Source organism: Drosophila teissieri, chromosome 3L (assembly GCF_016746235.2).
Source record: "Drosophila teissieri strain GT53w chromosome 3L, Prin_Dtei_1.1, whole genome shotgun sequence".
Classification (NCBI taxonomy): domain Eukaryota; kingdom Metazoa; phylum Arthropoda; class Insecta; order Diptera; family Drosophilidae; genus Drosophila; species Drosophila teissieri.
Genome location: NC_053031.1, coordinates 17,470,881 through 17,494,804, shown reverse-complemented (window position 1 = coordinate 17,494,804; position 23,924 = coordinate 17,470,881). Strand labels below are relative to the sequence as shown.

Sequence of the window (23,924 nt, the reverse complement as noted above, 5' to 3'; positions counted from 1 at the left end):
ATAAATGAAATTGGCAACAGAAGCGACAGCCACAGAGGATATAGGCACGGCTTCAGAGGCCCAACTTTATGGGCTAGCAGTCGAGTTGACTTCTCCATTCCGAATCGTTTGGTTTTTAATTTTTTTGCTCGTATCAAAAATCGATTAACAAAGCGCCGGCAGCAATGCGCCGCATAAAGCCGCAAAACTTTAACGGCACATTTAAAAAGGCATTTCTTCAAACGAATTCGCGTGCCAATCTCTCTTAGTGCTTGCGTCTATGTATGTATGCGCATATATCTATGTGAGGTGGAAGGAAATAAGAGATAATTGGTATAAAATAGCCGTTTATTGCTGTCACGAGTATCGATTTCTATATCAGGATGTGTCACGTGCAGATAGCAGCCAAGGAAAATCTTGCTGAAAAGTCCCTATAATTCTATCGCTGTTTAGGTTACTGTGATTCAGTGAAACATTTATAGTATAGTAGCTCCCTTCAACAAAGTAATACTATTGTTCGGTTTTAATGGTGGAAAACAATCACACAACCATTGCGTAATCAAACTGGACTTGAACGTCAAAAAACAATAGTTTGAGCTTGGCTTCTGATCTCATAGGTTTTTATTAGTCAGGGTTATTGTATTGCCATAAATTGTAGGTACAGTGCTTATTGGGTTGGGAGAAATAATAATAATAATTTGGTAACTGGTAAAATCTAGATAAAGTAGCTAAACTCACTTGATTACGGTTCCGTTATAAACATAAAAAAAATATAATTTATTATCAAACGAAGTTCCACAAAAATTATTTTACCATTTCCTGTTTTCTACGAACTACAGTACCCCTTCCAATCATTAAAGAAAAATTCCCCAATTAGTAATGCGCTCAGCTGGCAAAATGAAAAGATGATTGATCCCCTCTGCATAGCAATCATTTATTTTGTCAAGCCTCTGACCTCATATGTAAGGCGATCTATTGCTCAACTTTAAAGTCTGTTGTGAAATGCATGCATTTAAATTGCTTCGCAATCGCAGACACACCCGGCAACAGAAGGCAGCCGCAAGTTAAACACGAAACTACACAAGTGAACTAACGCAATTTAATGTAAAGGTAAACTTATACTCCTTAAACTTTGGGCCAACCCCCCTCATCTCTCCCACCCCCTCGTCCCATCAAACGCCGTGTTTACAAGTTTCAGCATTTCCATTAGGCGAAAAACACACGCAGACGCACATACATAAATGTTTTATAACCGACTTCAGTGCGTCTGTCTTGTGACTTTAAAATAGTCTTCATTACTACATTGTCTATAATTAGAATCGAAACTGCTGACTCTGGAGGGAAAGAAGAAACTCTGGGGAGACGAGACTATAATTAGGATGTGCTTGGTGGAGAAGGGGTATTAGTTTCATGTGCGGAAAAAGGGGGTTTTCGGATTGACACGTTTCAACGCTGCTGATACTCGAAGCTGATTGGCAATCGGAATTCGTTGATGGATTCAATTCGATTCAAAGGGGGAAACCGAAACCGAGCCAAGCGATTCGTAATGTAAATGTTTGGCTCGATTGCAGCGTTATCAGCTTCCAAATTTCGTCGAAACAACAACACAGGCCCTCAAAACGTAAACACAGACTGACAACCAGCCGCCAAGGGCGAAAATAAAATGGAACTACAACAAGGAAAAGCCTCAGACTTAGAGGCAAACAAAAGTTCGCTTAAATAAACTGGATTAAGCGTAAACCAATAAGCCCATGGGCACTGAACATGAGAAACGAAAGCCCCACTTTGCGTGCACCTACAGCTGTGTTTAGCGTTTTAGTTGAAACACTAATTGCAAATATATAGTACAAATATGTATTAAGCATATTTATAGTTTAAAATGTGCGAGCGCTAATTGTACACTTTTCCTTGTTAAACCGAAAGCATTCAGTTGATTGCACAACTACAAACGAAATGGATAAACTTACATAATCCAATATCAACAATTTTATATCCTTTATATTCTTAAGAAAACAAATGAGTCCTATTAAGAGAAAGCTTAAAAAGGGCACTGAATTTTATTTTAAATATTATTTGTCATATCCTGCAATTCCTCAGAATGTCCAATTCCTATAATTGGAGCGTTAAGCTAAACGATTTGCATGAAAGCCAAAAACTTTGCTTAAAATTTCCTGGAAAATTCGACTGACAGGAAGTTATTACGAATTATGAGTAAAAAAATAATCATTTTATTTTTAGGTTTTTTATATGAGTACATTTTGTTGTTAGGCAATAAACATTTAAATGTTTTGTCAAACAAACTTTTAAACGAAAATAGAATTGTGATAATCTTATCAGCACTCCCTTAAAAGGTAAAATCTTTTCATTTTGCCAGCTGCTAATTTCGCGAGTACCACTGTGTCAGATTTCGGCTTAAGTGTGTGTGTGTGGAGAACGCAGTAAAAAAAAACTGGTCTCAAGTCTCGAAAATATGCGCTCAAGGTCGGTCAACGGATTTGCTTTTGTTGCTTTTTCGAAAGACAACAACAACAGCAGCAGCAAAAGCAGCTGCAGCCAAAAAAGCAGTGCGAAAAAGACCCAAGATCGCAATAAATGAAATGCAACAAGCGCCGCTGCGGGAAAGAGCGGCCACGATATAATTAGAGAGGGAGCCCGAAAATTCTGCCAGCGGAAGCGGCGGCGGCAAACGTAAATTAAAAGCAATTGTAGAAATTTCCTGAGTTGGCGAAAATGTGAACAGTAATTTCTGTTGTTGTCGCCACCCGCGCACCACTACACTGAGCATAAATTCAATACACTGATCAGTTGCCACGATCATTGGATATGGAAAGATGGTTCAATTTAGAGTTAACCGGTTGGGAATAATAGATATTATATTACATTATTTTATAGACACATAAAATAATAACTTGTTTCTAAAAAATACATACATTTATCTGGAGCTTTTTGAAGAAATTAACAATAATATAATTAAAATTATGAGATCTCTTTCCTAATTTGTACTTTTGACAAGCGTGATTAAATTTGAAGCAAACTGATGTTCTTATGTACAAACGTAACGTCAACACCCAGTTTTGGTCGGTCAATATGTAAACCTTTTATGGAAGATATTGTAGTTTTCCTCAGTGCAATAGTGTCATTACACCCACATATAGACGCGCGAAGCTGCGCCGTTATTTTCGAGTAAATATTTGAATTCCGCGAAGCGAATGGAAAGGCAGCCAAACAACTTTTGCGGTTATTAAGCATAGGATAATAAACACCGAAGAAGCAGAGCAACATAAATAAAAAAAAGGCACGCATGATCAATGGGGAAAGGGATAAAATTATGGGAGGAAGCGGGAGAGCAGAACCCACGGCCATGTGCCAGCTAGCCGTCTCGCTCTAGCGCCCGCAACAAGTGCACGAAAGAGCGGCTTAAAACGGAAAAAGGAGCCACCACGAAAATTATAGAATCTGAATAGGATGAATAAGTTGGATATAGCGAATATAACTCACTTTGTCCAGACACTTGAGCTCCTCGATGGGGTAAACCACCTTTTGGCAACGGGCACAGGTTTTATTCATCTTGCCGCTTTTTCCTCCTTTGTTTGTTACTTTTGCGACTGTGTGTGTATGTATAAGCCTTTTATTTACACAACAGGATATTACTGTTAACTATTTTTATTTTCCCCGTTTTGATGACACTGTTCGCACTCCACGATTTCCTCACGAATTTACGCTCCTCTCGGCTTAATTTTGCATATTTTCTTGTGATCTGCGAGTCGGAGAACCTGATCGGATCTGAATAGGAACTACGGGAATGTATTTGTTGTGTGTACAGGTATGAGCCGAGAATTTGATTTACACTATTCACAAAAACATCTAATAACTGGTTTGCTTTGTTGTTGTTGATATATAAAACAACTGACGATCGATCGCATCGACTTTTTGTTGTATTTTTGTGAACCAATTTGCACTTATTCTCTTCGTTTTGTTAATTTTCAGCTGTCGCGACTGCGCTGCAGGTAAAAATAAGCGACGCGCGCAGTGGAAAAAGAGGAAGAGCGACTGGCGTAGGCGTTGGTAACGAATTAATGCCGCTGTTTCTGATAACACCGCACAGAATTCGTAATCTATTATTTGAGTGTTAATTTTTAAGGTGAGTTTGATTGAGGCGCGACACAAACGAAATAACGCGACAATCCGCGATAAATATTCCGTTCCGTTCGAATAGAGTGACCGCAGCAGACTGCGAGCAAAGTGACCGTTGCGGGGTTGTGGTGCAATATTTTTCGATGTCTTGCTATGTTTTTGGTTCCCGTTTTGGCCGCACTGGCGCCACTGTTTCGTGGAGAATTTGCTTTGGAGTGCGACCATTGCGTAGATTGCTGAATACGCCAACAAATTTTACAACAAAGAACTAATACTCGTATTGCAACGGATAAAATCGACAATTTAAATCTTTACTTTAAAAGGAATTTAAAAAATGTAATTCTTGTAAAAAATGTACTCTTTTTTTATCTAAATTTATAAGCACGGAATTTAATATTAGATTCATGTAGTTTTTGTGCATAAAAATATTATTATTTATTATTATATCATCGTTATCAAATCTTTGTATATCAATTTTTAATATAACTCTAAATGTCTCACAGTTGAAGTGAGAAATTTATTTTATTAGTTTCAATTCATTAAACACTTTTTTAGACTAATGGCTAAACATATTTAAACATAAAAGTCAATAACTTGTGAAATAGTTAATTGTTATTTACAGCAAGTGTGAGCAAAGACCTATCGGCTATAATCGATAGACCGATAGCCTCAGTACCGGCTGTCACACAGGGTGCCCGCGGCAGTTGACCCACCACCCCCGAATCCTTGGAGTTTTACTATCGAATTTTCGGTGTGTGTCCATATCCTGCTGCTCCCAGGACGTAGGACCGAAATTAGGCTAAAAACCCATGAAAATTGGCCTAAAACAAAGGTTAAATACATGCAAAGCCGGGAGAACATTAAAATCTGTGTGTAAATATCTGCCAAAAGAGTTGAAAAGGGTCGAGTGGACTCCAATTTCTTTGTGCTTTACTTTTTTCCTCGCCAGACAAAGAAAGCTGCGAGTGTTGTGCAATATTTAAACGGAAAAGGATCATACAACGAAAAGCTGTTCATAGAAATTACATAGTTTACTGCTGCATAATGAGAGGCGTAGCTACATCCCTTTCCCACCCCCCACAACGCCCTAAAGTAGGCAAAGTGGAAGTAAACACGCACACAGATGCCCCCGTTGGAAAATCGATAATCCGTGCCGTGTGCGTGTGAGCGCGTGCAAGTGTGAGTGAGACAAATGCCGGTGTGTTCTATCGACCGACTGGCACAATAGCAACAACAAAACGCTGACAGAAAGGAAGTGGGGGAGTGCGAAAAGGACAGAAGACGCGAACAGCGAAACAAGTGTAAACAAATCGCAAGAAGCACTTAGCAATAAAACAACGAAGGATATCTAACAAATCATTAATAATTCAAGCTCCATAAGGCTCAATCATTATTCGCAACATTATACGCGGCCAAAGGAATTACTACACGAATGCCAATCAGCTTTTTCTGAGCAAAATGCAGACGCTGCGCAAGAAAACGAGTCCTTGTAAATGTAAGTGATACAAATAACATCATAACATTGACCTTTTCTCACCTATAAATACATAAGTTCTTTTTCTTGTGTGATAGTGTGGTATTTACTAGAATATCATTTTTAAAACGCAAGTTCTTTAAAGTTTAATGAAACCAACAGCTAAAACGCAGTTCACACTTTTTTAAATAACAGGACATATATCTATGAATAAAATTTGTATTTGTATTCATGTCTTTCAACTCGCACTTTGAGTTAGAACATTGAATTTGGCTAACACAGTTTTGAACACAGACATCCATTCTTTGAAGTCCTTAAAGTAAAAGTGACTACATAAAAGACAAATTTGTTTAAAAAACAAGTGTTCCTGTTAAAAAATATTATGTCGCCTTTGACAGTACCATATATCAAGCCACATATGTGTTGTCTAGTCTTCAGATAAAACTAAAAACTTTTAAATATAATTAAAAATTAAATTTCGTTCATCTATGTAAATCAGTGTATTAATTTTCTGACTTGAAGCAATTGGATTTTGGCCAGAAAAATTTTGGAAACTGACAAGATATTTACCGTCTAGATAAAAATTCTAGGCGGTACATATTTTGTTAGTCAACTTGGTTACCTCCATTTCTGCACCTTCCTCGCACTTTTTTATCTGCGTAATTCGACTATAGCCCTTCCTATTGTTAACTTGTAAATCTATCCATGCTTATCAGCACCGACAAAGTAAATGCCTCACCATTAAGTAAGATCTAGACGGGTTTAGTGTAATTTCTTGCCGAAATTGGTTTTTAAATTCCGATATATGAAATTGATCGATCCTTTGATTCACCGCTAGACACGGCCTATCGATAAGAGACTCGGACAGCATCTGTCAATCGAATAGCAGCTGCTGCGCCGGCGTCGCAGGTGTTGCAGTTTTCCCAAAAAAGATCAACAATGGCCGAGAGAGCTCCGCGTTTTCTGTACTTTATTTTCGCCACGAAAATCACTAAATAATAGAGTGAAATCCGTGTGCACACGCGAGTACCTGAAAGTGTGTGTGTGTTTTTGTTTGTTATTTCAATTGAACAAACTGCGACAATCCAGTCCAGTCGAAAAAGAGAGACACAGTGAGAGCGTCAGCATCGTAAGCGTTTCCACGCTCTCATTCGCTTTTATTCATTCCATGATCGCGCATCGTTCTCCGCTAGAATTTAATTAAATCTATAGCGTCGCGAAAAATCATTGTGGAATTTATGTATTGTTGGTCTTCCATTGTGTGCCCCCTCCACCATCACCCCTTCTCCTCGTCCGCGTTCCAGTGGAAATGTCAACACACATACACACAACAGAGAGGCCCGGAATGCGACAGTGATTTTGTTGACACTTCGGTGACTAGAGTTCCAGAGTTCCAGAGCTTTTCCAGCCAGCGTTTTCCCAATAAAATGAGCAGGAGCAGTACCCACTGAGACTTCGGGCCGGGCGAAACATGGTCAAATCCCTGGTGGCCAAGTTGTCCACAGCCTCCTCCAACCTCTCGTTGGCCAGCACCTTTGGCGGCGGCAGCGGCGCAGCAGAGGAAACGAATTACGCAAAACGTTAGCGAAAACAAACTAAGCAAATACACAAATCACAAACAAACACAGTGGTCTCTCCGCAGTGGGAAACGGCAAACAAAATGCATGGCACAGCACATGCGAAGATCACAGTGAATATTTTTAAACTTGGACTTTAAGATATTGTGGCTCGCCTAATTATTTTTGATTGTGCTGATAAGAGAAAGCTTTATATGTATAAAGAATAACTTGCGATCTGTGTTCTTTATAAAACAAGGCTTTAGTTGACCAGGAGTTCAAAAAAAACTTAATTCTTTTTAAGATGTTAAAAACTGTTTTAGTACACAGTAAGGAATTTTAATAAAGATGCTTCGGAAATCCAAAAATTAATAGGACAATGTACATACATATATTATATTATAGTTCCCAGCGGATCAATAACGAAACAAAACAGAATGCAAAAATGTAATTAAAACCATGAACGACTTCCTGATTTCGAACGAAGCTTTTAAATGTGCTTTGTGTAAACACTTTAATAATTTCCTCTAAAATGGAAAATATTTTATATTTTTATAAACATTCGGCATTCATCGAAGAATCATTTTGAGTATTGGATGATCCAATGCGGAACACAAATTGTTCAGTCAAGCACATAATGAGTTGGAAACATTTGAAAAATGAATCATTTGAAATCATTTGTAAGAGAATTCACTTCATTGAACCCATATTTATACACATTCCTTAAAAATGCATAAAAAGATAAAATGTTTAAGATATAGACTTTCTTTTAATAAGCTAGTGACTAATTTCTCTGCCTTGACATTTTATTTTATATTGCACATTTTAAAGTATTCTTGTTTAACTTTTGGGCTAGATGGTTTCATTTAACTAAACTTCCGATTCCTAAATACTCCTTTTTTATTTTATGTTTTAATTTCTGTAATGTATGCAAAATTTGCTGCAGTGCTAAATAAAAAAGTATTCAAAAGTGGGTTCTCTCAAAATAAATCAGCCACACCCCGAGTCCCACGGCTTCCAAAACTGACGAGTGACCACTGCACTCTGTAAAACATATTCGCCAAACAAAAATAATTCGAATACACACCTTAACAAACACAAAGACCCATTCTGACATTCGAATCTTGCCCTCTTTTTCCAGATCGCAATGATCCGGGACGCTTTTTCGGCGATGGCGTTCAGTTCAAGGCAAAGCTCATCGGCATTCTGGAGGTAAGAACTCACCAATACGATGTATGTCAGTTTATAACATTGTTATCTTTCCAAATTTAAGGTGGGCGAGGCCCGAGGCGATCGGATGTGCCAGGAGGCGCTGCAGGATCTCAAGATGGCCATCCGGGCGGCTGGAGAGCACAAGCAGCGGATAACCATCCATGTGACCATCGATGGGCTGCGGCTGAGGGATGAGAAAACGGGGGACTCCCTGTACCATCATCCAGTGCATAAGATCTCCTTCATCGCCCAGGATATGACGGATTCGAGGGCCTTTGGCTATATCTTCGGATCGCCGGACAGTGGTCATCGGTTCTTCGGCATCAAGACGGACAAGGCGGCCAGCCAGGTGGTGCTGGCCATGCGCGATCTCTTTCAGGTAGTTTTCGAGCTGAAGAAGAAGGAGATTGAGATGGCGCGCCAGCAGATCCAGGGAAAGTCCCTGCACGACCACTCCAGCCAGCTGGCCTCCCTGTCGTCGCTGAAGTCCGCCGGCCTGGGCGGCATGGGTCTGGGCCACTCGGATTTAGCCAGCGGAGGAATCTCTTCCGGCCATGCCCTCACCCTGCTGGGCAGTAGTCTAGGCACCACGAATGGAACAAGCAGGCTGGGCGTGAATCTTGACGTGGCCAAGGCATCCGGATCGGCGGCCAAAGAGGTTGGTTATTCAATCATATGTTATTTTAAGGTGTTTTTTATTTTAATCCTATTTTAAAGGTTTCTCCGGAGTCGGTGGCCGATCTGGTGGACTTAGAGCAGGAGCTAACCTCGCTTCAGCGGGGAATCAGTCAGATGGAACGGATAACGCCAAACGAGCCCATCACCACCAGCACTGGAGGTGCTGGCCATCCATCTTTAGCGAAATCAGCCAGCGAGGACGATCCTTTCGGAGACTCATTTATCTATGTGCCCTCCTATAGCATCCTGCCACCGCCACCTGACTCCGGACGCAACAGGCACAAGCCGCCTACCAAAACGCCTGATGCGGTGACCAGTTTGGATGCTATGCTCTCGCCACCTCCTGGTACTAGTAGCTCCCAAGGCTCAGCCACCGCAGGACTGCATGCTGCAGATAACGACGATGACAACTGGCTGCAGGAACTGGACCAACAAAATGATGTATTTGACACCTCCAAAGTGGTGAGCAACAGTGGATTGGGTTCAGTTTTGGCCATGGCTCCGCTGGCCTCCAGCGAATCCACGGCCACTCCCACCCAACAACTGACGGAGGTAGCTGTAGGATCTGGACCTCTTGCTGATCTTGATATCGGCTTAAGTACGTCATCGGGAAATGAGGAGCAGAGCTCGATCATGTTGTCATTGGGTGAGTTGAATAGATCTTCGCTACTCCTTCTCCTCATCATTGAAGTTTTCGCGTCTTGTGTGGAATCTGGTCGCTTTGTCATCTCCATTGAAGCGATAAAAGAGCTGTCTGTGATCGTGTGGGGAGTGGTCAGTGGAACTAGATGTGTCCGCCGGCAAGGGAACAATTGGTCTTCTTGGGTCAAATTAATTGAACTGAATGGAATCTTCGGGGGTAAATCTTTTAACAGAATTTTGTTTTGTGCGTAATTATACAAAACCTGTGAAATAATAATTGGTAATGTTAAAGAAATGTGGGTGTACAGAAACTCTTAAATTACCAAACATACATTTTTTTGTTTTTAAAAAACGTCTTAATCATATTTTAGTATTTATTTTGTCTCATGTGCCTATATTTTCCGAATCTTAGCTTTTCCATTTCCATTTTAAGTTTCTTTGAACGTTGTTTTTGGTAAAGGTTTTTGTTTAGTGTTTATTCTAAATTTAACCCAGTACCTTATTCAGAAAATAATTAACCTAAATATCTTTCAAATAAGGTTTTTTGTTTGTGGTTTTGTTATCTTCGGAACTCATCGAAGTTTTAAGCTTTATCCCATTTCTTCTGACCTTTTTGAGATTTTCTCCCGCGAATTCGGAGTCTCCGCTTGGAGCTGCTCTCATTGCTTGTTATCCCTGTCGCTTTCCTGATCCCTTCTGTTCCATTGTTCAGATGCGTTCACGGACTTGGATCCGCTAGGCACAGGACGCACCAGGCCGTATGTCGATAAGAAATACTTCTTCCAAGAACTGAAGAACCCGCCGAAGAAGCTGCTCAAGGAGCTCAGCTCCGGCAGCCAGGCGGGTCTCAGCTTGGGTCTCTCTCTGGGTCAGCCGGATGGCCTCTTTCCGGAGGATAGCACCACCATCTCCACAACCACCACCACAGCTACTAACATCACCGCAGGTACTAACCAACCGCAATTCGAACACCATTTTTGCACAGAGAAAAAAATCATCCGCAACTTAACAACTAACTTTTGTCTGAGTTCAAAATATATTAGCTTGTTTAAGAACACGATTAAAAATGATTTCCTTTTTCATGATGAACGAGTTGCGCATCATATTTGGAGACTTTTTTCTCTGTGCAATTAGAAATCGCATTGAGTAAGCAGCTCTCTAAAGTTTGCACTTGCACCGCAGGAAATCCGCTCCAGAACTCGGCTAACACACTAACATCCACCGCTAGCACCGCCGCCACTTTGGGACAGCTCCTGTCCACGGTTGCTCCCAATTCCAATCCCGATCCGCTTCCCGCTCCCATTTCCATACCCACATCTACTTCCCATTCGATCACCCCGAGCGCTGAGCTGAAACTGTTGCTTGGCCATGTCACTAATCCACCTAATCCCACCGGCCACTATTATACCACAGAACCGCCAACGCTGACCTCGCTGGAAAATCCCCATCCGCCGGCGGATCCTGTACTTCTGCCCAGGGATACGGATCCGTTCTCGCCCACTCGCAAAAAGAGCGATCCAGATCCCTTCCAGGAGAGCGATCTCTTTGCCAAACTGGATGCCTTCGAGTTCGAGGCTCCGCCGGCGGTTCCAGCCCCCTCGATTCCAAATTTGGCACCGGAGCCAAAAGCAAATGTATTCAATGGACCACTTCAGGTGCAACTGCCACCAGAGAAGGAGTTGCAGCTTCAGCAGCCCCCGAGTACGGTGAGGAATCGTCCAACCGCATCTGTTTCCGCTATTCCAAGCGGCGGAGCCCTAGACGTCATCTCCAGTATAAGCAACAAGAAGATGCCGCATCTTTTTGGCCAGGCCAGATCATTTGGCAAATCCGGGTCGGATATTGGTTCAAGTGTTAACATGCGACGCTTGCAGGAGAGCGATTCGTTGAGTGAAACAGAGGCTGCTCCCGAGCCACCGCCGCGTCCAGACTCGACTCCGTACTCGGAACCTCCGCCCCTGCCACCCAAGAAGCAGTTCAGCGACCTGGTCATCCGACCGTCACCCGCAAATCCCACTCCACCGCCCACTACCGGCAGGTATGAGTATTTGAACAGTAATGTCACGGCCAGAAGGACTCTTTCCTCCGTTGATGCACCACCCATTCCATTGCCATCGCGCCGTGTGGGTCGCTCTGATGGCTGCTTTCCGGGCCCGGGAAGACCACGAAAACCCGGACACACCGAGGATGATTATCTAGCTCCGTTGGGAGCTCCACCGCCATTGCTGCCGCCGCCCAGTCAAGGATCAACGGCTCGCGCGAGACCGCAACGGCAGGCTTCGCTAGGCAGGCCGCAGGATATCTACGAAAACAAAGCGGAGATTCTGCAGGCTCAAGCTCAGGCGCAGGCCCAGGCCTCGGAAGTAGCTCCCACTAGCAATGCCTTGGCTCCGGATATCACCCTAACCCAATTGCTCACGCTGGGAATGGATGACTTGGCAATCAAACTAAACGTTCCCGCCAGCAAACTGAGCACCATGACTCTGGTCCAGTTGACAGCCTATCTCTCGGAATATTTGTCCAGTGAAAAAAGTCAAGTTCACAGTCAAGAAAGAAGAACTTCGCCGGCCAATACGGCTCCTGCGCCAGCATCCACAGCTGCTGTGTTCAAGGTGAACTTTGATCAGCAGACCTCCTTCGTGGCCAAGTTCGACGACACTTTTGGGGAGGACGAACCAGTTATGCCTTCGGGTTCTTCGGACTCCACCTTTGTGGCGAATTTTGCCAACTTCAACGAGGCTCCAACTCCGCTGCCAACAGTATCGCCAGTGGTTGCCACAGTACCATCAGCAGATCGGTACGCCGTATTTCGCGAGATCATCGACCAGGAGCTTCAGCAGCAACAGCAGGAAACGGATCTTATGGGCGATTTGACACCGCCGCTAGTGGATGAGACCCAAGTCAAGGAAATTCCAGAGGGCTTGGAGGTGAACAATGTGGGTGCGGAGCTACCAATTGATGCCTTAGATGTCAAGCCTGCGCCCAAGATCGACACAAAAATCACCGAAGTGGTGGCCCAGGCCAAAGATCGGTACGCAGCCCTGAGGGACATTATCCTAGTGGAGAATCTCTTTGATAAACCAGCGATTGCAGCCGGCACTCAACCTGAGAAGGAAAAGGATCTGTTGCAGGACTTTCCCGAATTCAGCGATGAGTTCAATGACGATCATGACCTACGCCAAATTATGGATCATCAGAATGTGCAGAGTCTGGTTCGCGATCGCCATGGTTTGGTTGACAGTAGGGGCTTTCCAACAGAGCCTTCCTCCTCCGCCTTGACAGTGGGCGATGATGACGAGGACGAGGATGCTGATGCGGGTGGTGAGAGCAGCCTAGATAGCAATGAAAAGGATGCAGAGCCTGTTAGCGGTCAGGATCAGTATGAAAAGCTTTCTACGTCCACGCAACAGCTGGATGCAGCTGCTCCGGTTCTAGAGGATATGCAACAGCAGCAATCTCTGCCTCCAAAACAGGATCAGAAATTCCTCTCTGTGCTAACAGCTCCCGGCGGTGGAACGAAAGATGACATCGAGATCGACGAGCTCATGCATCGGGCAATTTCAAATCTCTCTCTGGACTCAAGGGATCGAGTTTCGCCTGCCACCTCTTCAGCAGCTCCATCGCGTGGTGCTCCCGGCTTGCACACGCCCTCGCAATTCAATGATGTCAGCACATCGCCGATTCCCCTCCAGAAACCAGGCATGGGTCCTTCGCCTGTGCCCTCGCAGCTGTCGGCAGTGTCCCAACTGATCGATACCGCAACCAAGCAAATGATGTGCGACAAGGACCGGGAAAAGCAATCCTGGGCTACTTTCGATTCCCCGAAGGCAAAGGGCAAGGCCAGGCTAACGCTTCCGCCACCACCACCTCCTGCCTCCAACACTTCGCAACCGGACACGGTAGAGTCGCCTTGCAGTTCGGATCCCCGGGATGACGGCTGGTCAAAGCAACAGCGTCGCTGGGCGAAGAAGGAGCGCCAGCACACATCCTCATCATCCCGAGATCTTAGTCCCTGGGACGATGAAACGCCGGAGTATCTGAAGCGGCGACAGCTGGCCGCCGCTCAAATGGCTCATCCCCATCAGCCACCAATGCAAGCACCACCTCAACACACGGATCGGCATGGATACTACATGAGACACGCCAGGCGGATGAACTCATGTGACGAGGACTACGAGTAAGGCCTCTTCTTTGAATAATTATATAAGTAATAATTATAATAATTCCCTATATCTTAAATATTTTAGGTACGATGCGGAATTCGTTGCACGCCGCGATCAGCAGCAACATCAACAGCAGCAGCAGCAGCGAAAGTTCAAGCACGGACTCTCTCGCAGCAGGGATAACTTTGAACTGGGTGCGTTTTTCATAAATCGGATTTTTGAACCAATCGTTAACGTTAGTCGTGTTCTTACAGAATCTCCCAGCTGGTACCATCACCCGGCGCACCACACATGGTCGCCTCAAGAGATGGAGCAGGCGCGGGTCCGATCCTTCGAACGTGCTGCTTACGAGCGATCCAGCTATGGGCCACCACCACCCATTTACGACAAGCGTGGTCAACTAAGGGGCAAATACCGCGGAGACCACAGAGATAGGGAGAGAGAGCGAGATCGGGACCGAGAGTATCGGGACTATGCTCATCCAAGCTACGATTTTGACTACGAGAATGTCTACGAAGAGCGTGGAGGGCGCTCCCCATTGGCATACAAGCCAGGAAGGGGTGGTGGTGATTATCTGTATGACAGAGAAAGGGATAGGGACCGCGATCGCAAATCCTTCGACCGGGAAAGTCTCGAGTCCTATGAGAGCGCCACCCGTCGTCGTCGCAGTTTCGGCAGTGGAAACGATGTTTATGGCAGCTTGGATAGTCGCGATGATTACCGTGGGGATAGGGAGAGGGATCGTGAACGTGATCGCGAACAGATAAAGACCCGTTCCCTACGAAAGCCCACAACTACGTCTGGAAAGCTCAGGATAAGTGGCGACATTGATTACGAGCAGGACTCGGAGCAGGACTTCCAGCAGCGATCTGGAGTACGAAGCCTGCAGCGTCCCAGTCAGATAGGCGGTGATGTGGTGTTGCCTTCCAATGCCGTAGTGGGCCCACAACGATTGCGCAAAAGCAGCGGCTCCAGCCCCTGGGATGGAGAGGGTATGTGTCTTAAGTTTTTTATTCAAATCGATTCCTATGTATTAATTGTATACGCATTGCAGAACCGGCCTTGCCCGGTCAGAAGTCTTGGAAGCGTCCAGCCAGCGCTGCTGAAACCGAAAGGCGACTGGCTGAGAGTCGCAGAGCAGCAGCTTTGGGTCAAACACCCTCCGATGGAGAAAAAGAGCGAAGGTCTGTGGGATATTCTTTAAGGAATTGCGTAAATATTTTATTTAAAATCACATTTTTACCCGCAGATTCCGAAAGAAGACCCGAGCCCGCAGTACCAAGGATCTAGCCACCGTCGGTGCTCCCAGCGCAAGTACTTCTGCCCCGTCCAGATCAGGCTATGGGCGTGGCATCAGGGATAACTATGACTATATCTGTCCAGGCCAACGGAACGATGACGACGACGATGATGATGAGGACTATGTGGATGATGAACCGCCAACGGATGAGGATAAGTTCGAGAGGCTGAACCGCCGGCGACATGAGATGCACCAGCGTATGTTGGAGTCCGAGCGTCGGCAAATGGAACGCCATCAGCCGCCATCGCTGGCGAAGCTTCCTGGCCAAAATCGCACACGAGGCGTGGTGGTTAACAGTGACTACGGTTTTGTGGACAGTTATGAGCAAACTCCAACTCCCACGCCACGTTCGAATGCCAGTAGCACCGGACCGGGTGGCCTGATGATGAGTGGCGGGGAGTCCTCCGCTGGAGTTACCAGTTCCAAGTTCAATTTCGACGATGGATTTGAGTCTGATTTCAATCAGAGCTCACCGCCGCCAGCGCCGGCAGGTACCGCATCCAGTTGCAATTCCACGCCAGCGGGTCCAGTTTCGGCAAATGCAAACAACGGCGGATCGAAGAGCCTGTTCCGCTTCTCCAATGATTTCTCGGATCGCGAGAAACGGGAGCAGTTCGAGATGGAAACACCGCCGACCTCAACACCACCAATTACGCAGAAACTGCGATTTGATGATAATGTGAAGGTCTCCCAGTTTGACGATGCTGCCTTCGAAGATGATTTCGCGAAGGCATCATTTGATTTTGAAAAGGAACAAGGGAGTTCTGGCACAGCAGGAGCTGGAGGATCAGGCGCCATGAGCAGGAAGCAAAATATGCGAACCAGCAAGCTGCAGCAGCGCCAGGAGCTCATCAAGAAATCCGAGTCGGTGAACATATTTGCCAAAAAGCAGGAGGATCCCTTCGAGGACGACGAGTTCTTCAAATCGCCGGATCAGGAACTGGCGATGGATCAGCACAATGATGACGCCGAGGGCGGCAAGTTCCAGTGGAGCGAGGACGCGAACTTCGCAAAGTTCGATGAAAACATGTGATTTGACCAACTGTTTGCCAAGGCATCGGGGCAGCGACCGGAACCGGACACCGACAACCACAACTATGCGGAGATCGATGTGGTGAACGACACGGACTTTTCCTTCCTGGCAAATCTCAATCACTACTACCAGCAGCAGCGACTGCACAGCCTGCGACAGAGCTTGAACCGCCATGTTTACTGCAACTTGCCAGTCCAGCAGTTTCAGGAGCCAGTGAATCAACCGATGAGCAAATCCATCTCCACATCCACAAGTCCCTGGCATGAGCCAAAGGTCCAAAAGCCCAAGCCACTGCAGCAGATGCTGAGGAAGCCGAAGAAGTGGAAACTCAAGCGCACCCTAGATGATTTTCTGAAGTGTCTGATCATTGCGTCCTCGGAGCACGTGTACGACTACGATGTGCTGTGGTAGGAACAGGTGGATTGGGAGGAGGAGGAGCAGTCTTAAAAGAGAGAGTTAGGAAAAAACCATACGATATTTAATTCGCCACATATATCTAGTCAACGCAATCGCCATTTAAACTTGTATTATCGTACCACTCCCAAGACGACTGCAGAGGTTCTATTACTCCCAGTTCTGCCCAAGCCAAAACATCACACAGCTCACATCCTGTTGCAAAGTCAGATTGTATATATAGATTTATCCAGAAGTCGATTCCAACCAAGCCATAGAGAAAACTTAAACGAGAACAAGTGTTTGTTAAAGCTACTCCCCACTCGTCAAATAACAAAATACTCACCCCAAACCCACGCCCCAAACCATCAATCGATCTGCAAATCGAAAGCAACTAATTAATTGCCTATGCTAGATGTCGTCTACTCCATATATCGAATTATCCAAAGTGCAACCATTGTGCTAGCATACAATACCACATATATTCCTAGGGTACGTTTATGTTTATGCATACTACGAGCATATTTGTATGATTGGTTGATTACATAGTTAACTAACGACTAATTAGTTTAATTCCACGGCAATGTCGCAGCTAAGTGTTTTATGATTTGACTATATATTATACATAACTATATATTTATACGTAACTGAACAAGCAACTGAAACTGAACGATCAAGTAACTCCCAAGCAGCTAAATAATATACGATAATTATACATACGAACCTATTCTTATATGTAATGCAATTATACGAATACGATAGTTATTGTCAAGTCTCTTTGTGTAAGGGATGTAAAAATTGGTTTTTGTCTCATCATTTTGTTCTATTAATTAAACTGTGAGAAGCATATTAAAAATGGTTTCATTTATTTGGACAAAAGAGATCATTCCAAGAAGAGTTTAAGTGCGGTTTCAAAACGATATCAAGCCGGTGACTCTTGATTACTTGAATGTCTCGCAACATATATATCCATATCGGATCGTATGCAAATGGGCTTGCTGCTTGCCAGCACCTGCCATTTAGGCCGCTTTTGGAGCCAAGTGTTTGACAATTTGGAGCGTCAATTAGCCGGGCCAGCTGTGGTCTTCTACGCCCTAAACACTATAAAACCTTTGAGTCGATCCAAGCCAATGCATATTCAGTTTTTGGACTTTGTGACAGCAGCAATCTCCTTGAAATGCAGCAAATGGTAAGCATATACTTCGGCAGTCACAGTCAGGACTTAAGATTCGCTGTTTTCTGCCTTTAGTTGGTTCTTGTATCCCTGGGATTGCTGGCCAGCGTGGCAGCCAAGCCAGCTGTGGATGCCGCGGTGTTTCCTTCGGCATCTCCTTTTGGACTCTATCCAGGATCAGCTGCTCCTTTTGCAGCCGCCTATGCTGCTGGTCCCTTTGCCGGCGCTCCTTTGGTTAATCCTTTGAGTGCCCCCTTGGGCGCATCTCCTCTGGCCGTATCCAGCAGCCAGCGCTTGGACTACTTCAACCAGTTTAATGCCGCCTTTGCTCCGACTGCTCCTGCCCGCATCCTGGCTGCTGCTCCATTCCCTGCGCCTGGCGCCCGACTCATTCAGCCACCTCGTTTCCTTGCCCCTGCGGTGTCGGCACCATTTTTCTTTTAGGAATTCATGAAATTCTGCCTTACTTATTGTGTTAATTATAAATAAAAGTAAAAGTTGGTTAACCACAACAATTGTGTCATTACCAAGTCCGTATTGGGCTTAACTTTTTCTTTTTCGACGACGTGCCAAGTACAGTGCCTACAGGAGTGATTTTTCTTTATAAGAAATGTGCAAACTTATATATATTACAATTAAATTAGTAACGAAAATGTATAGTCGAATTTCAGCACAATCATTTAAACATATATGTATGTACTTTATACATTTTTTCCTGAATCCGAGAGGCTTTAAAATCATGAATAAGTTTTTGATTATACTTGTCATATATTTCCACAGGCTTGCAAACGTAGTTTTATTGGTGTCGAACATTATCACAATATATTAAAGGTAGGCTATATACGTGGCACATTTCGATCACCAGACACCCTTGTAGCCATATCCAACGTTATAAGTGGGATAGTAGTAGGGATAGGTGTACGGATAGGTGGAGGCATAGGGATAATGGTAGGCGGGATACGCCGGATAGCCTCCGCTGTACTTAACGTAGGTGTTCGGATAAGTGGCCACCGTGGCGGGAGGCACGAGAACGCGATTCCAGTTTCGAGTGACAAACTGGTGGCTGGTGGCCACGGGAACCAGGCGGGGAATAGCAGCGGGCACTGGATACGTTGCAGGATACGTTGGAATCACTCCATTTGCGGCAGTTGCCAAGCTGGCATGGGACAGCACCAGTCCAAGGAGCAAGTAGCCCAACAGGGTAGCAAAAACCTGGAGTATTTTAAGGCTGAAGTATTTTATTAGGTAAATTTATCCTTAGGAGTACTCACGATCTTCATGATGAGGGTAACTACCTGGGCCACTCGATCACTGGCCACTGTCCAGTCGTAACCCACCCAAGTGGCTTTTATAGCAGGCCGAGATTGGATTTGACTTTCAAATGCAACTACCCTTTTACGGGTGACCAACCATCTTTGGTCACCGCCACCGCCTCGTCCAAGGGCAGATTTGCATTCCCAAAGAAGAGAAGCCAGCAAAGCTTGGAAGATAGATATATTTATATATATTTATATACAAATATCTTTGCAAAGATGACGCAAGCGGAATTCGTGGCCAGACAAAGGCAGGTCGTTTAATTATGCTGTAATACACCGATCGAACCCATTGATCAAAACATCTGAGTAAATATAGGACTCCTGGCCAGAAATTTCGCTCGACTATATAAGCAGATCGGCGACCGAAAGAGCACATACTTCAAGAAGTAAACATGAAGTTGCAGTTGGCCCTCGTTTTATGTGGATTGACTCTCGCCTTGGGCCAGATTGTGCCCCGCAGGTCCTGGTGTCCTGTGCCACTCTCGCCGAGATTGCCAAGGCTCATGGTGCCGGTTCGCCTGATTATCATCCATCACACTGTCACGGCTCCTTGCTTCAATGCGCATCAGTGCCAGTTGGCACTCCGGCAAATTCGAGCCGATCATATGCGCAGGAAATTCAGGGATATTGGCTATAACTTCCTGATCGGCGGCGATGGTCGGATCTACGAGGGCTTGGGTTTCGGCATCCGCGGGGAGCATGCTCCCAACTACAATAGCCAATCCATTGGCATTGCTTTCATTGGCAACTTCCAGAGTAAGTCCGCCCATTGAAACTTTGTGCCATCGGTAACATATTTCTGTTTCAGCTGGACTTCCTCCTTCGCAGATGCTGCAGGCTGCCCGGACACTCATCCAAATCGCCGTGCAGCGCCGCCAGGTTTCGCCCAACTATTCCCTTGTGGGTCATTGCCAAACGAAGGCCACAGCTTGTCCGGGAAGGCATCTTCTGAACGAGCTCAAAAAGTGGCCACGCTGGCAGCCGAAGCCTTAAGTTCCCATAGGAACTTTACTTGAGACAGATGTCCCTTGCATACATCTTAAAACCTCTTTTCCATAGCTAATAATACAATTTGTATATACATATTAATTAAAAAATATTTATTATACAAAAGTAATATGACAAGTTCCCACAAGTTTTCAGTTTTGCCTCCAGTGCGGCCACGTCTTGATCTCGTTGAAAAGAGCATCACCCGGGCAGGAGGTGGCCTTGGTCTGCCGATGACCGAGCAGCGTGTAGTTATCCTTGAGGTATCCCCGCTGCTTGGCCAGCTCGATCAGGTCCTTGGCGTTCTGGAGCATCTGGGCGGAGGGGGCGTTGCGTTCGAAATTGCCAATGAAGACGATGCCGATGCTCTTGCGGTTATAGTTGGGGGCGTGCGATCCCTGGAGCCCGAAACCACGACCCTCGTACACTTTTCCATCTCCGGCCACTATAAAGTTATACCCAATATCGCTGAAGCTTCGGCGACCCTTGTGATCCGACTGGATATTCTTGATCATGCGCTTGCACTGCTCGGATGTGGAGCACCCATTGGGATTGTCGGAATGATGGATGATCACATAGTCCACGGCGCCGGAAATCCTTGAAGGGGATCGAGCAGCCGCTGCACCCCAACTGCTGCGGGGCTCAATCTGCAGTGCATTGGCAGATAGAGCTGAGCGGGAAGAGAACTTGATTAGCTGACTTGGTTTGGGTTTGAGCAGGTTTCACTGATTACCTAAGGAGCAGAGCACCAAAGCAGCCACACACGTAATTGCCGTTGATGTGTTCATCGTTACCAGATTGATGATTGATTAAAATTCTGCGGCCACGGCTGTTTATATAGAAGAGTTTCAATTTTTACGGGAAACGAAGCGTTAGATACCCCTTAAAGCTGATTTGGCTCGTTATGAACAGAGCTCAACCAAACAACCGATCAAAAATAAATCATATATTAAAGAACCTATTTCATGGTTTGATTATGAACAACAAGTAACGAAGCGGTGACGCTGTCTTAAACAGTTTAGATATCATTGCTAAACAATTGTTCAATTAGCAGACGAATTCTAAGGTGAATGTGGATTATCTCATCATTACGAAAAGAAAGTAATTAAAATGATTGGTTGTCTAAAGAAAATAATTAAGGAAATTGCGTCTTTCTACTTCATAATTTCGAAATAGGTTAATTTGAGTTCAATTCCCGGACATATTCACCATGTCTTACACTCCACAGTCTCAAAATACGCAGGGTATACATATGTGAAGAACCTGCTGGGGAATCACTTGCGACCCGAGATAAGAAGCTGCTCCGGGAGACCCCATACACACGGTCACGCTATACACAAAAACTTTGTACAATATTATATTTGAGTAAACTAAATAAAACAACATATTCCGTATAGTTATCCCACATGTTAGTTCTCGATGGCCTTTCGCTTCTTGGCAATGATTTGTTTCTTGGTTTCCTTTGGCTGCTGTTTTGTTTTGCCTGCCTTTCTTTTGGGATTTTGTGTTTCGGAGGATTTGTCCGATGATACCAAGATTTGGTTGGCTTTCATTTGCAGCTTTTCCATCAACGTCAGTGGACGAACAGTGGCCGTCTCCTCCTGTTTTTTGTGGACCATTGCCTTGGTGGCCACTCGATTCTTTTGGGCCGCCTTCTCGTTCTTGGTCCTCTCCTTATTCATGCGAAGGCGGAACAAAGCCTCCTTGTATTCCACTGCATGCTGAATCTCAATATCTGGAGAAACGTGAATTTCTTCACCCAATCTCTTGTCCGCATCGCTCAGTATTTTCTTGAATAGAGTCATGTCCTGTTCGGTCAGCAAAGTGACAGCAGTGCCCTTTCTTCCCGCTCGAGCCGTTCGGCCCACTCGATGAATGTATGTCGTGATATGGCGAGGTGTCTCATATGAGAGTACAACATCTACATCTGCCACATCGATACCACGCGCAAGTGCATCTGAGCAGACCAGTCCGTTAATTTTGCCAGCAGAAAAGTCTCTAAGTCTCTCCTTTCGAAGCTGAGCAGAGAGATTTCCTGACAATTCAGACACTTTAGTGCTATACTTTTGAAATAGCATACTAAGCACGAATGTGAGTCTAGAGGCCTGATCCGAACTGTTAGTGAAGCACAGAAACCGCTTCCATTGGTACTTTTCCACCAAGGCAAAAACAGTCAGAGGCTTCAGTCGCAGCTCCGTCACACAGTACTGCTCGGTTAACTCCGCCGGCGTTGTGTATCTGCCCACAAATTGTCCTGGATCTGTGATCGCTTCGGTATTCGCATCTCCTTCCGTTACATCCTTCAACACGGGCATGGTAAGCACGGTGGTGAACAGACGAGGCTGAAAGAGTCGTAGATTCTGTAGCTTCTCTGGATCTTGGGACAACGTCGCCGAGAACAGGAGCTTATGTGGTTGCTTGCCGAAGCTGGATTGCAGTTCTGCATAGCATAGAGGGGCTTGAGTGCCGGCCAGCAGCTGATCGGTGGTCTCCTTTACATGACTGTCCAGATGGTAAAGCCAGTTTTGAAAAACTGCATCCATTATCCGATCGGCCTCGTCAATGACCAGAAATTTAAGACTCTTCAGACAGAAGCCTTTAGTGGCGTGCAAATGTTCAACCAAGCGACCTTTAATAAGAATACATTTTTAATGAGAACTACATAACTCCTCTCTTGTTGTTCAACTCACCTGGTGTGGTCACCACAATGTCTGCCTTGGAGTAGTATTTTCCTTTGTACTGCTCTACCAGCTTCTCCTGCTCATCCTCTAGTTTGTGCTGCTTTGATAGAAGGCAAACCTCCAGCTCCGTTTTGCTGCACAGCGCACTGACGACCCGGTAAACCTGCAGCGCCAGCTCTGCCACAGGAAGGACGATTAAAGCCCTCACTTTACACTCCACCCGCTGCGACAACAATTGGACAATTGGTATGGCAAAGGCCAGGGTTTTTCCGCTGCCCGTGGGAGCAGACACACAAATGTCTCGCGGACGAAAGGGAGGTGGCTTAGCCTGTGCCTCCAGGATCCATGGGATGACCTGCTTTTGGACTGGGAAAAGCCGCTTTATCTTCATCTGCTTAAGAGCCTGGCATGTGTACTTCTCCAGGTAATCGAGCTGGTCAATTGCCTCGGAGGCGGGTATTTCCTCCTCCGGCTGCAGGCTTCCTCCTTCGATGATGGTGGGATGTGCCAGCCAATTGGGCAGCTGCATCTCAACCTTTTTCTTCTTGGCCGCCGAACCATCGCCGCCAAGAACTTGAAACTCATTGGAGGGCACGTCTGGCTCTTCAGCAACTGCTACGGGCTCTTCCAGTTGTTCCACTTGCTCCTCCTTGGCTTCCGCTTCCTGAACATCTGAGGTTTCTTTTTCCGAGATGGGTGTTTCTACAACTTCAATGTTTTCATGCTTCCTCTTGCGTTTTGCAGCCTTTTTAAGCAATTTTTGCAGTATTTCGTCCTCGTTGTTGGTGCCTTGGACCCCATCTTTTTGTTCCTTTAAATCTTCGGTATATCTGGGGTAAAGTTGAATTAAAATCGGTGTAGGTGGTGAATGCAACCTTAATTACCTATTTACAGTAAATAATTCCATTATTATAACTGTTTTTGTTAAACTAAACGAGAGCGAGGTAAATGCACGTGTTGCGGCTACTTTGTTTACGTTTTACAAAAACCTGTCATCGATATCGGGCTCTGCGGCACTTCGATAATAGGCAGTGTTTACATATCGGGCAGTGTGACCTTATGCGCAAAGGCGCGCTGATTCAAAAAAATAAGATTTAGATTGAAGGGTCGATCTAAATAATGCAATTAAAATATAAAAAAATATAAAATAAAATATAGTCCTATATCCTATATATCCTATCCTATATCCTATATAGTCCTAT

The 23,924-nt window shown here is 45.1% G+C and overlaps 7 protein-coding genes across 13 annotated transcripts in view; 3 read left to right on the top strand and 4 right to left on the bottom strand.

Annotated features, from left to right (window-relative positions):
* LOC122615478 (LIM and SH3 domain protein Lasp) overlaps positions 1–4,198 on the bottom strand; it is a 28,225-nt gene extending 24,027 nt beyond the window's left edge. For all 3 annotated transcript variants that reach the window (XM_043790398.1, XM_043790399.1, XM_043790400.1), the window contains exon 1: positions 3,478–4,198. In XM_043790398.1, the coding sequence (XP_043646333.1) occupies positions 3,478–3,546 (69 nt within the window). In that variant the 5' untranslated portion in view covers positions 3,547–4,198. The remainder of the gene's footprint in view (positions 1–3,477) is intronic.
* A 1,358-nt stretch (positions 4,199–5,556) lies between these two features.
* LOC122615642 (protein disabled) lies at positions 5,557–17,404 on the top strand. 4 transcript variants are annotated; one of them, XM_043790664.1, is made up of 10 exons: positions 5,557–5,608; positions 8,285–8,355; positions 8,417–9,013; positions 9,073–9,679; positions 10,388–10,621; positions 10,858–13,852; positions 13,923–14,032; positions 14,093–14,830; positions 14,893–15,022; positions 15,088–17,404. In XM_043790664.1, exons 1-10 carry the CDS (start codon positions 5,572–5,574, stop codon positions 16,169–16,171), a joined length of 6,603 nt encoding a protein of 2,200 aa, XP_043646599.1. In that variant the 5' UTR covers positions 5,557–5,571; the 3' UTR covers positions 16,172–17,404. The 4 variants fall into 4 exon arrangements, with proteins under 4 accessions (XP_043646599.1, XP_043646601.1, XP_043646598.1 ...); XM_043790663.1 differs by lacking the exon at positions 5,557–5,608 and adding an exon at positions 6,485–7,167; XM_043790666.1 differs by lacking the exon at positions 10,388–10,621 and having other exon boundaries at positions 11,089–13,852; positions 15,088–17,403.
* Positions 16,397–18,182, top strand: LOC122616757. The gene is made up of 3 exons (XM_043792313.1): positions 16,397–16,578; positions 17,726–17,753; positions 17,814–18,182. The coding sequence occupies exons 1-3, from the start codon at positions 16,397–16,399 to the stop codon at positions 18,180–18,182; spliced, it is 579 nt and encodes a 192-aa protein (XP_043648248.1).
* Positions 18,183–18,529: 347 nt separating this feature from the next.
* On the bottom strand, positions 18,530–19,131 carry LOC122617797. The gene is made up of 2 exons (XM_043793783.1): positions 19,010–19,131; positions 18,530–18,950 (listed from the first exon to the last, which is right to left on the bottom strand). Exons 1-2 carry the CDS (start codon positions 19,016–19,018, stop codon positions 18,597–18,599), a joined length of 363 nt encoding a protein of 120 aa, XP_043649718.1. The 5' UTR covers positions 19,019–19,131; the 3' UTR covers positions 18,530–18,596.
* Positions 19,132–19,446: 315 nt separating this feature from the next.
* LOC122618369 (peptidoglycan-recognition protein SB2) lies at positions 19,447–20,181 on the top strand. 2 transcript variants are annotated; one of them, XM_043794766.1, is made up of 2 exons: positions 19,447–19,810; positions 19,883–20,181. In XM_043794766.1, the coding sequence occupies exons 1-2, from the start codon at positions 19,447–19,449 to the stop codon at positions 20,068–20,070; spliced, it is 552 nt and encodes a 183-aa protein (XP_043650701.1). In that variant the 3' UTR covers positions 20,071–20,181. The 2 variants fall into 2 exon arrangements, with proteins under 2 accessions (XP_043650701.1, XP_043650699.1); XM_043794764.1 differs by having other exon boundaries at positions 19,863–20,101.
* Positions 20,134–20,879, bottom strand: LOC122618368 (peptidoglycan-recognition protein SB1). The gene is made up of 2 exons (XM_043794763.1): positions 20,775–20,879; positions 20,134–20,711 (listed from the first exon to the last, which is right to left on the bottom strand). The coding sequence occupies exons 1-2, from the start codon at positions 20,827–20,829 to the stop codon at positions 20,194–20,196; spliced, it is 573 nt and encodes a 190-aa protein (XP_043650698.1). The 5' UTR covers positions 20,830–20,879; the 3' UTR covers positions 20,134–20,193.
* A 503-nt stretch (positions 20,880–21,382) lies between these two features.
* On the bottom strand, positions 21,383–23,722 carry LOC122618366 (probable ATP-dependent RNA helicase Dbp73D). Its single transcript, XM_043794761.1, has 3 exons — positions 23,607–23,722; positions 22,732–23,552; positions 21,383–22,670 (listed from the first exon to the last, which is right to left on the bottom strand). The coding sequence occupies exons 1-3, from the start codon at positions 23,627–23,629 to the stop codon at positions 21,451–21,453; spliced, it is 2,064 nt and encodes a 687-aa protein (XP_043650696.1). The 5' UTR covers positions 23,630–23,722; the 3' UTR covers positions 21,383–21,450.
* Between the last annotated feature and the right edge of the window lie 202 nt (positions 23,723–23,924).